General features: G+C 36.7%; 1 protein-coding gene across 3 annotated transcripts in view; it reads right to left on the bottom strand.

Annotated features, from left to right (window-relative positions):
- KCNQ5 (potassium voltage-gated channel subfamily Q member 5) overlaps positions 1-14,554 on the bottom strand; it is a 592,520-nt gene that overhangs the window by 149,756 nt on the left and 428,210 nt on the right. For all 3 annotated transcript variants that reach the window (XM_054490399.2, XM_054490397.2, XM_054490398.2), the window contains exon 3: positions 11,197-11,323. In XM_054490399.2, coding sequence (XP_054346374.1) covers positions 11,197-11,323 — 127 coding nt within the window. The remainder of the gene's footprint in view (positions 1-11,196; positions 11,324-14,554) is intronic.

Here is a 14,554-nt window from a genome sequence, read left to right as displayed (position 1 = left end):
CTCTAAAAACTTGCTCTATGAATTTGGGTGCTCCTGTTTTGGATGCATATCTATTCAGGATAGTTAAGTCTGGCCTTTTGAGGTGAACCCTTTACCATTATGTAATGCCTTTCTTTATCTTTTTTGATTTTTGTTGGTTTAAAGTCTGTTTTGTTTGAACGTAGAATAGCAACTCCTGCTTTTTTCTGTTTTCCATTTGCTTGGTAGATTTTTCTCCATCCCTTTAGTTTTATCCTATGTGTGTCACTGCATGTGAAATGGGTCTATTCAAGACAGCATACTGTTGGGTCTTGCTTCTTTGTCCAACTTGCCACTCTGTGCCTTTTAATTGGGCATTTAGCCCATTTACATTTAAGGTTAATATTGATATGTGTGGATTTGAAGGATCAAATCCTGTTTTGTGTTGTTAGTTGGTTATTATGCAGATCTGTTTGTGTGGTTGCTTTTTGGCATCAATGGTGTATGTACTTAAGCACGTTTTTGTAGTTGCCAGTAATAATTTTTCCTTTCCATATTTAACACTCTCTTTAGGACCTCTTATAAGGCAGGTCTGATGGTAATGAATTCCCTTAGCATTTGCTTGCCTGAAAAGAATCTTATTTCTCCTTCACTCATGAAGCTTAGTTTGGCTGGATATGAAATTCTTGTTTGGAATTTCTTTTCTTTAATAATGCTGAATATAGGTCCTCAATCTCTGCTGGCTTATAGAGTTTCTGCTGAAAGGTGTGCTGTTAGCCTGATGGGGTTTCCTTGGGAGGTGGCCTGCCCCTTCTCTTTAGCTGCTGTTAACATTTTTTGTTTCATTTTGACCTTAGAGAATCTGACAAGTATGTGTCTTGGGGGTGGTTATTTGTGTAGTATCTCACAAGGGTTCTCTGCATTTTCTGAATTTGAATGTTGGCCTCTCTAGTGAAGTTGGGGGAATTTTCATGGATGATATCCTGAAATATGTTCTCCAAGTTGCTTGCTTTCTCTCCCTCTCTTTCAGGGACATCAGTGAGTCATAGATTTGGTGTCTTTACATAATCCCTTACTTTGGAGATTTTGTTCATTCTTCTTTAATCTTTTTTTCTTTATTTTTGTCTGACTGAGTTATTTCAGAGAAGCGATATTCAAGCTCTGAGATTCTTTCCTCAGCTTGATCGATTCTGCTGTTATATTTGTGATTGTATTCTGGAATTCTTGAAGTGAGTTTTTCAGCTCTATCAGATCAGTTCTGTTCTTTCTTAAAGTGGCCATTTCATCTTTCATCTCCTGTATCACTTTGTTGTATTCCTTAGAATCCCTGGATTAGGTTTTCACTGTCTCCTGAATCTCAGTGATCTCTGTTCCTATCCACATTCTGATTTCTGTTTTTGTCATTTCAGCCTGTTTAAGAACCATTGCTGGGGAAGTACTACAGTTGTTTGGAGGTAAGAAAGCACTCTGACTTTTGAGTTGCCAGAGCTCTTGCACTGGTTCTTTATCATCTGTGTGGGCTGATTTTCCTTCAGTCTTTGAAATTGCTGTCCTTTGGATAGGTTTTTTTTTTTTGCCTCTATCTTCTTTGATGCCCTGGAAGGTTTGAATCTCATATAAGGTGGGTTCAGTTGACTGGCTTCATTTCTGGAAGAATTTAGGGGGCAAGGCTCAGCTCAGAACTTTTGGGCTGCATGCTGCAACTTTGGGAGGCTGTTACTGGATCTCTGACTTTGTTCTCTGGCCCCTTGATGTTAGGAAACTGCTGCAGTGGAGGGGCTGAGGTGTTCCTGAACCTCTGGCCACAATACTCTGATGGGTGGTGCCAGCCAAACCACTTTGTTGGGGTGGTGGCAGCAGGATCTGTGCTCATTTGTAAGTGCCAAGAGCAGTGCCAAGAGCAAGTGGCAGTGTGGTGGGGTGAATGCTCATCAACTGGGGCAGAGTGCTGGTGGCCATGGGGCTGCCGGCCTCCATGTGCAAGCTCATGCTGGTAGCAGTGTCAGTGCGGGGGCAGGCTAGTGGTGAGCGTGGGGCTGCCAGCCTCCATGCATATGTTCACACTGGCAGCAGTGGCAGCGTGGGGCAGGGGGTGGGGCTGCTGACCTCCATGCACGTGTTCGCATTGGCATTTCTATATTTTAAAAGGAAATAGTTTGGCAGTTTCTGATAAAGGTGAACCAGCACTATATGACCCTAGAGAAATAAAAACTTATGTTCATACACAAACCTACACATGAATGTACATAGCTGCCTTATTTGTAATAGCCAAAAACTAGAAGCAGCCCAAATGACCTTGATTAGGTAAGTGAATATACAAATTGTGTTACATCTAGATCATGGAATTCTATTAAGCAATAAACAGGAATGCACTATTGATGCACTTGGATGGATCTCAAGAGCATCATACTGTGTAAGAAAAAGCCAATTTCAAAAGATTACTACTTTATAATTTCATTTATGTAACATTATAAAAATGACAAAATTATAGTGAAACAGAACAGATATAGTGGTTCCCAGGGGTTAGGATTGAAGAGAGGGAGTACCTGTAGAGGAATAATATAAAGTATATCATTCCAAGTTTATTTAGGGTGATGGAAAAGTTCTGTATTTTGATTGTGGTGGTGGTTAAATGCATATATACATGTGAGAAAATTTTATAGGAGTGTATATAAAAATTGAGCGCATGTAAAAACTGGTGAAATTCAAATAAAGAATATAGTTAATAGTATGTATTCATATCCTAGTTTTGATAATTGCAGTATACGTAGGTAAAATATTTTGGGGAAAGTTAGGTAAAGAGCACATTTGAACATGGAAATTCTGTAGTATTTTTGCAACTTCTAAGTAAGTCTAAAGTTATTCCAAAATAAAAAATTGAACATCTTTGATAATAGTTACATCTATTTTCTTTCCTTTCTTTCCCTCCCTCCCTCCATCCCTCCTTCCCTTCCTTCTTCCCTTCCTTCCTTCCTTCCTTCCCTCCTTCCTTCTTTCCTTCCTTCCTTCCCTCCTTCCTTCTTTCCTTCCTTCCTTCCCTCCTTCCTTCTTTCCTTCCTTCCTTTCTCTTTGTCTCTCTGTCTCTCTCTCTGTCTTACTCTGTGGCCCAGGCTGCAGTACAGTGGTACAATCATAGTTCACTGCAGCCTTGAACTCCTAGGCAGAAGTTACCTTCTCCTATCAGCCTCCTGAGTAGCTGAGACTACCAGTGTGTTCCACCCAGCTATTACAGTTTTGTTTTTTTTTTTTTTTTTTTTTTTGTAGAGATAGGGTCTCATTACGTTGCCCAGGTTGATGATTTTGAACTCCTAGGCTCAAGTGATCCTTCTACCTTGCTCTCCCTTTAAAGTGCTGGGATTACAGGCATGAGCCACTGTGCCTGGTCTGTTTTCTTTTAGACTTTAGACAATGGCCCCTAGAAGGAGGGAGATTTGGGGACAGGAATCGAATCATATCACATGGCTTATTAATTTTCAAGTGGAACCCCTTTACTTATGTTTCAAAGCGAGGAAAATAAGAAGTTCTTTGCCAGTTCTGGCCAGTGGAATTAGAATATTTGCTTTCATGGCATCAGACACCATCTAGTACATGCTGAAAATATGGATCTTGAAAAGACAGTTGCTAATCTATGTAATATGGTTTTCCACTGATCTGTTAAGAAATTCATTTTTCCTGCTCCTTCATTATTTCTCCACATGTAGATTAAACAGATTATACTATAATTAAATTTGACTCTAACAAGAGGCAGTGCTTTAGAGCAATGGGCTATTGGGAGGCCAGCATGCTATTCCTAGCTTTACTGCTGATTTATGGGCTAAGGACAAAGCACCCTCACTTCACAGTGCCTCGACTTTTCTGTCTATAGAGTGAAATAAACAATGTCTCAGAGAGACATGGTGCTGCTTTATAAGCTCTATATTCTAATTGAGCTTCAAATTCCTTTATAGAAAGGTGCTCTTTGAAGAACTAAAGATATATTTATATTATTGTTGTGACTCTTAATAGAAATGAAGCTTTAAAATCTAATTTTAAAAGTCTCCTCCTGCATAGTACATTATCCATATTCTTAAATACTGCAATCAACTATGCACTGAGTTGCTCTGTGATATTTATTAAAAATAAAAAAGGCACCACAAAGACAAACTGTAGAACATTTTCAAAGCCATGTGCAGGGGTTTAACTGCAGGACTTCCACTGAAGTTAATGGGACTCATACTGGCAAATTGCAGGCACCACTTTGAAAATTTACCCCATAGTGACAGTTTAATGCTTCTTATTGATCATACAGTTTCAGATAACATCTCAAGGCAAAAAGGGACAATTTCGCAAAAGAAATAAACAATCTTTAATGAAATAATTCTGCACTGCAATCATCATAACTAAGAGTATGGAACAGAGTCCTTTGGCAAGGAGGATCTTAGGAATTGCTTACTGGTGATACCACTGGGGCTGTAAAAAAGTTTCCATCACATTCTAATTCCAGTTCCTCATAGAAAAATAACATTTTAAAAAACAATGTAAAATTTTATGTTTCTAAGGGCAGAAATATAGGAAACAGAAAATTCAAAGGATTATTTCCTTATAAACTTATGTTTATATTTTTCAGAATGGGTAATAATTTGTATATTGCTGATATGAAGTTCCAACAGGCATAGATGACTAAAAAACCCAGGGCATTAAACAGCCATACTTTTTGTTGCCTGATTAATGTTGCTGTTCATATTCAGAATGCTGTTCATATTCAGTATTCATAATAGGCCTCATAATAGTATTCATATTAGGCCTGCCAGCAACCCGTTGGACCTTTGCCTGGTGGCCTGTCTTTAGAAGGAACCTTGATTCAGGGTAGCAGAGCCTACATGGCCTTCAGGGTGTGACCTCTGCCTGTCTCCCCTATCACCTTCTGCTATTCTCCCCACTGCTCATTGAGCTCCAGCCACAAGACCTTATGTCTCCACCTTGTACAACCCAAGCTCATCAATTGTTAATAATCCTTGCAATTACTATTCCCTGGCCTGGAAAGATCTGTGTCTAAACCTTCTCATGGCTGGCTTCTTCTTAATATTCAGGTCAACTCAAGTGTCAACTACTTAGAAAGACTTTCTCAGACCACCCAAGCTAAGGTAGCCTCTACTCTTTCTGTTTTATTTTCTTCATTGTGCTTATCTGTAGCTGACATTATCTTGTTTTTCAAAAACATATTTGTGTATTGTTTTTCTTTGTCCACTTGAATATTATCTCTATAAGAAGGAAGACCTTGTCCATTTGGTGCCATACAGCCTCTCCAGCATCCATAAGCATGCTTGGACATGGTAGAAATTGTATAAATGTTCGGTGGATGACTCAAACATAATTTGAAAACCTGGGGGTAGTCCTTTGCTTCTTTGTTTTATACAATCATTCATGATATTCTATAGCCTTCTTTCTAGGACTACTTCAATTTCCATCACCTTTGCTCTGTAACACCATAATTATAGTATACCTCCTTTAAGTTTTGCCATTCTCTAAGGGCACAGGAGATTCTATTCTTACAGGCAGGGACCATGTTTTAGTCGCTTTTGAATCCTTTATACTTAAGATTGTGTTTGACACATAATAAATACCCTGTCTGTGAATGAATTTTCTTATGTAACATGTGATAGTACAGAATGTTAATACAGTATATCATAGTGCTCTACTAAAGTTTATAGAAAGAGTGGGAAATAATCCTTATTCATTTTCCTCTTTGGAAATAAATTTTCTTCATGTGGTCCAACCATATCAGCTAATCAAGCTACCTTGTAAGTTCAACTTTCAAGTTTGTGTACCAGGTCAACAATTACCTAAATTACTAATAGTTTATTAATGTTAAAAAACATTTGAAGGTATTCCTGCGAGTAACGTTACTTACTCTCCAGATGTCTCCAATTTGGAAATACACAGGGAGCCTCATGATAACATCAACTCAAGAGCATATGCAAGTTTGATACAGGTAAGTAAGTCTATTTTAGGTCCTAATTTCCCATTCAGGTTAGAGAGCAGCAATAGGTAACATAATTTAGTTGATATAATTAAGGCTGATACTGCAATTAATGTTCTATAAAGCCTGGCTTTTCTTTAAAGATCTTGAATTACTAATAATAAGCATAATAGTATCATGTTCTTCTGTTTACAAGTTGATGACAACAGATAAGGTTCAATTAAATTTAATTTTAAAATGCTAATAAACAGTAAAGACAATTTTCCAGTTGGGTATGTATATTTTTCTAGAGTGAAATCATGAGAAATAAATCCAGGTTCTTTCACCTATCATCTTTTTAAGTTTGTCTTACTTCCTCATCTATAAAGTCTTCAGTCTTGTCTTACTTCCTCATCTATAAAATAGGACATTATAAAGGCCAGGCATGGTGGCTCACACCTGTAATACAAGCACTTTGGGAAGCTGAGGCAGGTGGATCACTTGAGGCCAGGAGTTCAAGACCAGCCTGAACATGGTGAAATCCTATCTCTACTAAAAATGCAAAAATTAGCTGGGTGTGGTGGCATGTGCCTGTAGTCCCAGCTACTCGGGAGGCTGAGGCATGAGAATGGCTTGAACCCAGGAGGCGGAGGTTGCAGTGAGCTGAGACTGTGCCACTGGACTCCAGCCTGGGTGATAGAGGGAAACTCTGCCTCAAAAAATAAAATAAGATAAAATAAAATAAAATAAAGTAAAGTAAAATAAAATAAAATAAAATAAATAAGGACATTATAGTACTTACGTAGAATTAAATAAGACCATATTTATAAAGCGCTTATAGTAGTACCTAATATATAGTAGTTCTCAATAAATATCAGCTACTATTAACTAGAGGGATTAAAATTGTTTTAATGTTTTGTGATCAGCCAATCCAACAGGTTTTAATTGTCCTCAGATGGTCCAGTTAATCACATGGAAGGAATCTATGTGCACTAAGGGAGTTTGAACACTTAGAAGTAAAAAGTTGCAGAAGAGTGTATGACTAACAGAAAATAAGTGAAATAATATAATTTCTACTAAAGGGGAAAAGGGAGTAGAAGGTATAGAAAATAATGCCATTGAAGAGTAAGTCTCTTAGAACAAAGGATAGAGAAGACAGAGAAACAGAAAAATGATGTCTCAAATCAATTTAGAACACAGTGGCAGTTTTGGGAGTCTGTCATCTAACTTTTGAACACATTAGCAACTTAAGTTGCCTTTTAATAAGATGAAATCATAGATATATTAGAGTAGTCTCAGCCATGTGGTTGATTTTAATAAAGGCTTCAATTTTATTTTATCCACATAAGATAAAATAAAATTTTATTTTATGTCTCTTTTGTCCTCTTATGGAAATAATTACACTGAAAATAAACTGTTAAAATAACAATAAGAAATCAACTTACACTTAGCATCAAATACAGATCCAAGACTAACAACAGGCTGGTATTTTCTCACTGAGACTCCCTGCAAGACTGAAAAATATGGCCCTGTTATATCTGCCTTTGGAAAGCGTCACCAAGGAATCTAAAAAAAGCCACTGTGAGAAGTAATTTGTTGGCTTCCTGACACATCAGGCTCATTATTGTGATCCGAGTTTCAGCCTTTGGTCTATTTGCAATTTTTGGGTAGGTCAGTAGTGAAAGCTAGAAAAAAGAATGACTATGAAATCAGTCTTAGAGGTTATTCACAAATTCTTTATGCCGATGTTATTGGGTGAGTGTTTTGTGTTTTCACATAGAGAAATCATAAAGCAGCCAGTCCGGGTAAATGAAGGGCAGCTTGGGTGGTCATCCCAAAACACACTTGACAATTCACATCAGCAATACAGCAATTAGTGCTCATAGCTATAGAATGTTATTATGACAGAAGAGTCTTAGGGGAGAGATAAAAATTGAACATACAGATATGAGGAAGAATTTTATATTCTAGATAAGATTTTTACTAATTTTCAAAGCAAATGCTTAAAACCAAGCAGAGATAAATCAATATACAGTAGTAATGAAAGAAAGTACCTAATTAAAAAAATTAAATAGATTTATTTCTTCCCTTATGTTACAATTGTTTAAAATATGTTTTCCAAACACAAATACGTAATGATTTTAGGATTTGTGAAATCAGTGGGCTTTTGAAATGCTCTTGGTTTTGGCTAGAGTGCGGGGGTAAGGAAGGTGGGCAGTTCAGAAGGGGACATGCTAAAATCTTCAGTAATTAGCCCATAAAACCTCTATCAATTGGGCCTTTGTTAATAGGGTGCAACAGTACATGGGGCTTGTTAGCTGACCACTCTAGCAGCTTCAGTGTGTTTCCAACTGGAAAGAAAAACATTGGTGTGCTTACAGAAAGCATTTCCCAGGTTGAAGGCACAGCCAGTCTACCACAATCTTTTCTATGTTCTTTTCTCGAATGCTCAACACTTCTAAACATATTTGGGTGTGTACTTGGCATGTTCAGAGTAATCAAATCTTACAAATACATGAAGTTTTGAGAGGTTTTAGCTATATTTCCAAACACCCATTCAGAACAGTTATCATGGGCAGATAAGAGATGCTATTTCTTTTTTCATTTTGTCACAGTAAATTAGGTTGAACAAGGGGACTACAGTGTTCACTTTAGTATTTTACCAGTTACATCAAGCATTTTTATGAACCTGTTGAACAGGCCTAGAAATAGTCTCAACAGTCATCTGGTACAGCTTGCTGCCTTCAGGAAGTTGATGTTTGATTCCTTTGTGTAGGTTAAATTTTACTGACCTCATACTGATAAGCCACATTTGAACATGCTTCACTATAACATCCATTCAGCTGGAACATGGGTTCAAACATGTACATTTAATAAAAGACTAAAAAAATTCATAATTATCCTAACTGTAAGTACAAATCTAGACTTTGTTCTAATGGGGATTCATTATATATTTACCCATGAAATTTTCTTCCAAAGCAATTAATTTACTAGAGGTAAAATATCTAAATAAAGAAAAGGTCTGAAGGGTTAACAAAACTGCAATTATGCCTAAACCATGTCATACTAGTATTTTTTTGAGACAGGGTCTTACTCTTTTTACTTAGGCTGGAGTGTAGTGGCAGGAACATGGCTCACTGCAGCCTCAAACTCCTGGGCTCAAGTGATCCTCCAGTTTCAGCCTTCTGAGTAGCTGGGACTACAGGTGTATGCCACCATGCCCAGCTAATTTTTAAATTTTTGTAGAGACAGGTCTTTCCATCCCAGGCTGGTCTTAAACTCCTGGGCTCAAGTGATCTGCCTTCCTCAGCCTTCCAAAGGGCTGGGATTACAGGCAGGAGTGACTGCGCCAGGCATCATACTAAATTTTTAAGGTCACTATTGATACGTCCAAAGGCAAGTAAGATTATAGATAACATAACACCATTTTTAGAACTACATATTATATCAAGACCTGCAAGGACCTGAGACAGGAAGAGAAAGACTAAAGGACTAAGATGTGTTGATGTATCCATAGCTGAAAACAGCTATCAAAAGGCAGCAGACATCTGGGAAAAAGCTTTCTTTTTCGCATGGAGGCCAGAGATACGTTGGCATTGCTTCTGAAATTGGAACAAAACGAATTTTTAATTGGTTTTAAAATCTGGAATGAAACATTTTTCCAGTCATCCATGAACTGACCTTATCCTGTAGAAGTTGAGTGAATCTTGGCTAACCATCTGCCTTGTGAATTGTTTTGTTTGGGCCCCTTAGGGGACAGAAAGTACTTGTGCAGTAGTTTCACATCAAGTTACAGTCCTTTGTAATGCTGCCTGAGTAGAGAATTCAGAGAGAAAAAAGCATCTCCCGGGAGAAAAATCTAATGCCTTCACTAATATGCCTTGGGCTTTATGAACCTGCAAGGCTTGGAGTTACCACCTACTTTGCTCCATACCTTAGCATGATGGCTTCCGAAAAGAAGTAAAGCCTATTATAGGAGAAGATAGACAGCCAGACAAACAGACTGCATTCATGAGGGCCAAACAAGGTATTTTAAGATAGATTTAACTGAGAATTCCACTAGATTCACTATTGTAACACCAGTGCCTCACACACAGCCACATTTCCATAAATTCTGGTTTAATAAGTGGAGACTTTTGAGATGTGCATACTATAAAAGAAGTATGGAATAAAGGATTCTTCTTAACAGTGCCCATGGATGGTGATACACTTTCTTCCTTAAATCCACTCTGCCCCCACGATAGGGAACAGGAGTAAGGGAGGAAACTAAGAATATTACTCAACAATTCCTGACTCCTAAAACAAAACAGAAAACCTGTGGTAGCTGTAGAAGATAGCCTAAACTATTTTGTAAATTAAAAACCTACTTTTTCAGGTTGAAGATAGTTGAAATAAATAAGCCTCATCAAGAATTTTCAGTATTTGGATTTGAATGGCTGCCTAAGAAGTGAGAAAGACAAAAAAGCAAGAGAGCCAAATTTAGCTGCTAAATAATAATAATAATAGCTTTTATATATAGACTTTTCCATTTTATAATACTTTTAAATATTACTGGGAAATGTTAGATCTTAATTCCAGAATGCTCTATGGCATCTTCATTAGGAAGTATAATTTCAAGCTGGAACCCAGATGAATGATGTCTCTCAGAAATAATGGCAGCTAGGGAGGTGCAGAGATGTGCTATGTATTTGAGTATTTTGGATTGGAGGTGGGGGATTCGTATTTCAGAGTGTAGAGCACTTTGTCCAGTCTACAGTTACAAATGTATTAAGCAAACCATACTTATAATCATTCTTGAAGAATGGTAATTGATATGCATTACCAGTACCAATGTATGGCTATCTATTCCAGCTGATCCAGAGCATAACCTGGTGTCACATTGTAGAGCAAAAAGGGTTTTTTATACTCACTGAAATCAATGTTCCCCTAAATCAGCGCAACACTGGAGAAATATGTATTTCCATATAAGTTAATTGATATAAGTGGGTATTCTAGAGCCAGATTGCCTGGCTAAAATTCCAGCTCTACCACTTAGTAGCTGTATGACATTCAGCAACTAACTCAGCCTCTCTTTGCCTCAAATTCTTCAACTGTAAAATGGGGATAATAAAAATATCTACCTCATAATGCTGTGGAGACAACATCAAATGAGTCAACATTTTCAAAACACAAGAGTGCCCGGTCCATGATAAGTACTCCATGGATGTTAGCTTTTAATATTAATCAAATATCGCAAAACAGGAGATAGAAGAAAAGAATGTTGGTGTCATAGTCCAGGTATCTGAGACTCTGATATTCACCTATAACACAGAAGGGCTTTCGAGCAAACCTCAGTCTTCCTTGCCATCCTCTATACCGACAACAGCAACCCGCAGACCAGATTCGAATGATGAACTCCAAACCAAAGACGACAATCATCACGAACTCCTAAAATATCAGATAAGACATATCAGAGAGAAGCATTATGGAGCAAACCATGGTAAGAAGCTCTATGAATACTTTGGAACATTTAGGCACTTTGTCTAAAGGATCTAGTTGTTAATATCTAAAGTTAAGAACATTTCCTTTCTCCAAATCAAACTAAATCTGGAAGGCATTTAAACCTCATACTGTCTGCATTTCCTATCATGGAACGCTATTCCTTTTCAAGTCATTAATGCTTCGCAAATTTGGGAGTCAGTTTCAATACTAAATGTGCAGGCTGAATAATGGATCTGTCTCGTCTGGAATTTATAGTGTAGCTGACTTTAACTACCCAGTAACATGTGAAATATCTGAAATAAAATAGCGATCCTGAAATATAATGGCAAGTTTTACGGAAAATAGAGCTTCATTTTGCTGCAAGGAGTGACATAATCTCTAAATCTTCGAGAGTTGTTCTTAGAGAAAAAGAAGCAAATATTTAGAAGTATACTGAATTCTTTCGTTACAGTGTCAAAATCTCCTTATAAAACAGTAAGTTTCAAAAGCATTACAGTGTGACACACATATCCTTTGCCAGAAATGAGACCCTGAATCCTCCAGATCTGAAGCTTGTTAATTATTATGCTGCCCTTAGGCGAGAGCTGCCTAGAAAACAACACCTGCTCCAGGAAAATGACTGAGATTATTTAGGAAGAGTTGTGAGTTAACCCTGGGGAAAGGCCAGCTAGAGTGGTGGTAGAATGAAAAACCAAATGGAATTTGTAAAATGAAAGCATTTCTGGAGCAAGCTTAGCACAGTCACCTTGTTGTCTCTATAGGGACAGGCACTTAATTTATCAAAATTGTTTTTCCTTTAAAAAATAATTCCCTTTCTTGTTTTAAAACGAGGGTTGATTCAACATTTATAATGTAGAACAATATTTATAGATTGTTGTTGTAATAGCTTAATTGTAAAAATAATATAATGTCTTTATTAAAACTTTCAAACATCACAGAAATATAAAGCAGAGAAAGTAAACATTCTAACCTACTCCCCATTCTCCCATTCTTACTCGCAGGATAAAAACTGTTACCAAATTTATAAAAGTGGCATTTTTGTTGCAAATTTCAGGCAAATGTCTGTTTCTTTAATTAGAGCATGTGATGATATGCTGCACTTTTGAAATGCCTAGTAGAGCTATATCATTCTATCCTTCTCTTATTTTGCACTAAGTAATCCACAAATATTTCTCATGATGGGAAATAAATACCCAATATCATCACTGCTTACTCACAGTTATTCAAAATTACTTATAGGATAAACCTTCAAAGATGACTTTATGCACAGATAACCAAAACTAGGGTCAACATACATTCATTAATGATCCAAAGGTTTTGTTTGATTTTGGCTTTGTTTTGGTTTTGAATGTATATCTGGGTAGTTAAGTCTGTTCATTTATTAAGGTATCTAAAGTGCCAGATCATTTGTTGTTAATCCAGCACATCTTTCCAAATATGGAAAACATACTCAGGCCCAAAATGCCCATGTAGTTGTACCTGTGCCCAACCTAGGTTGAATGGCAGATCCACTTTTTAATCCCTGCCCCTAATTCCTACTTATTCCAGGACATTTGGCACTCCAGTTTTGAGTACTCATATTATAAGGGATCCCAAGAAAATCCCAAATGTGGCCTGAGCCCCAGAACACTACCGTGTAGTAATTTTTCTTTTTCATGGAAACAGATGACACCAATATGTCCATTCTTCTTAACAAATGACAGATATACGCCCATTGTTCTTAGGTATGCCAAAGTCACTGCACTATTCCTATGCTGCAGTAAGGCAGGATAAATTACATTTACAAGTTCTTTATTCAAGCCCTATTGTTCAGAAATATTGCTTGCTGCTTTTTTTTTTTAAGGAGGTGAGGGAAAAATGACAAGACAGTCTCAAAATTCATAAAGCAAAACTAATAGGGCTGAAAGGAAAAATAGACAAATGTTAAGTCGTATTTGGGAACTTCATCAACCCATCTTATCCTTGCTCAGAACTATGGGCATAGAACTACTAGAAAGAAAATTAACAAGTATGTGAACTATTCAAACAACACATTCAACCTGCAGGATCTGACTGATATGAGACATTTCACCCAACATCAGCAGAATACACATTTTTTAAAAGCACCCATGCACATTTATTAAGATAGATTATATTCTGGGTCATAAACAAATTTCAACAAGTTTAAAAGAATAAAATCAGATAGAATGTGTTCTCAAGCCACAATGGAATAAAACTAGAAATCAATAACAGAAAGACAACAAGCAAATCTCTAAACATTTGGAAATTAAACAATATTCACAGTAATCCATTGGTCAAACAGAAAGTCTCAAAAAATTAAAAAAACACTGAACCGAATGAAAATAAAAAAATGACATAAAATATGTAGGATGCAGTAAAAGCAGTGCTGAGAGGAAAATTTATAGCATTAAATGCTTACATTATAGATGAAGAAAGTTCTCATATTAATAATCTGAGTACCTACCTCAAGAAATTGGAAAAAGAAGGGTAAAATAAACCCAACGGAAGCAGATAGAAGGAAATAATATAGAAAAGAGCAAAAATTAATGAAACTGAAAAGAGGAAAACAATATGGAAAATCCATGAAACAAAAAAGTGGTTCCTTGAGAAAATCAATAAAATTGATAAATCTCTGTCTTGAAAGCTAACAAAAATCCCCAATGTCAGGAATGTAATAGGGGATATCAGTACAGATTCTACAGCCACTGAAAAAATGAAGGAGTACTATGGTAACTTTATGCCCATACACTTGATAACTTAGAAGAAATGGACCAAATCCTTTAAAACTACAAGCTACCAAAACTCAACAAAGAAGAAATAGACAATCTAGGTAGCCCTATAACCTCTAAAGCAATTGAACTCATAGTTTAAAATCTCCCCAAACAGAAATGTCCAGGTCAAATGGTTTCACTGGCAAAATCAACCAGACATTTGAATAAGAATACGTCATTTTCACACAATTTCTCCGAGAAAATAGAGGAGAAAAACCTCTCTCAATCATTTTATGAAGTCAGTGTTATCCTGACACCAGAACCAGACAAAGACAATAAAACAAAGCAAAACAAAAACTACATACCCATATTTATCATAAACTTAGACACAAAAATCCTCAGCAAAATATTAGCAGTCAATCAGTCAATATATAGGCAAGTAGGATTTATTCCAGGTATGCAAGGC

Source organism: Pongo pygmaeus, chromosome 5 (genome assembly GCF_028885625.2).
Source record: "Pongo pygmaeus isolate AG05252 chromosome 5, NHGRI_mPonPyg2-v2.0_pri, whole genome shotgun sequence".
In the NCBI taxonomy this organism is placed as follows: Eukaryota; Metazoa; Chordata; class Mammalia; order Primates; family Hominidae; genus Pongo; species Pongo pygmaeus.
Note: the sequence above shows the minus strand (reverse complement) of the source record. Positions and strands in the feature narration are given on the sequence as shown.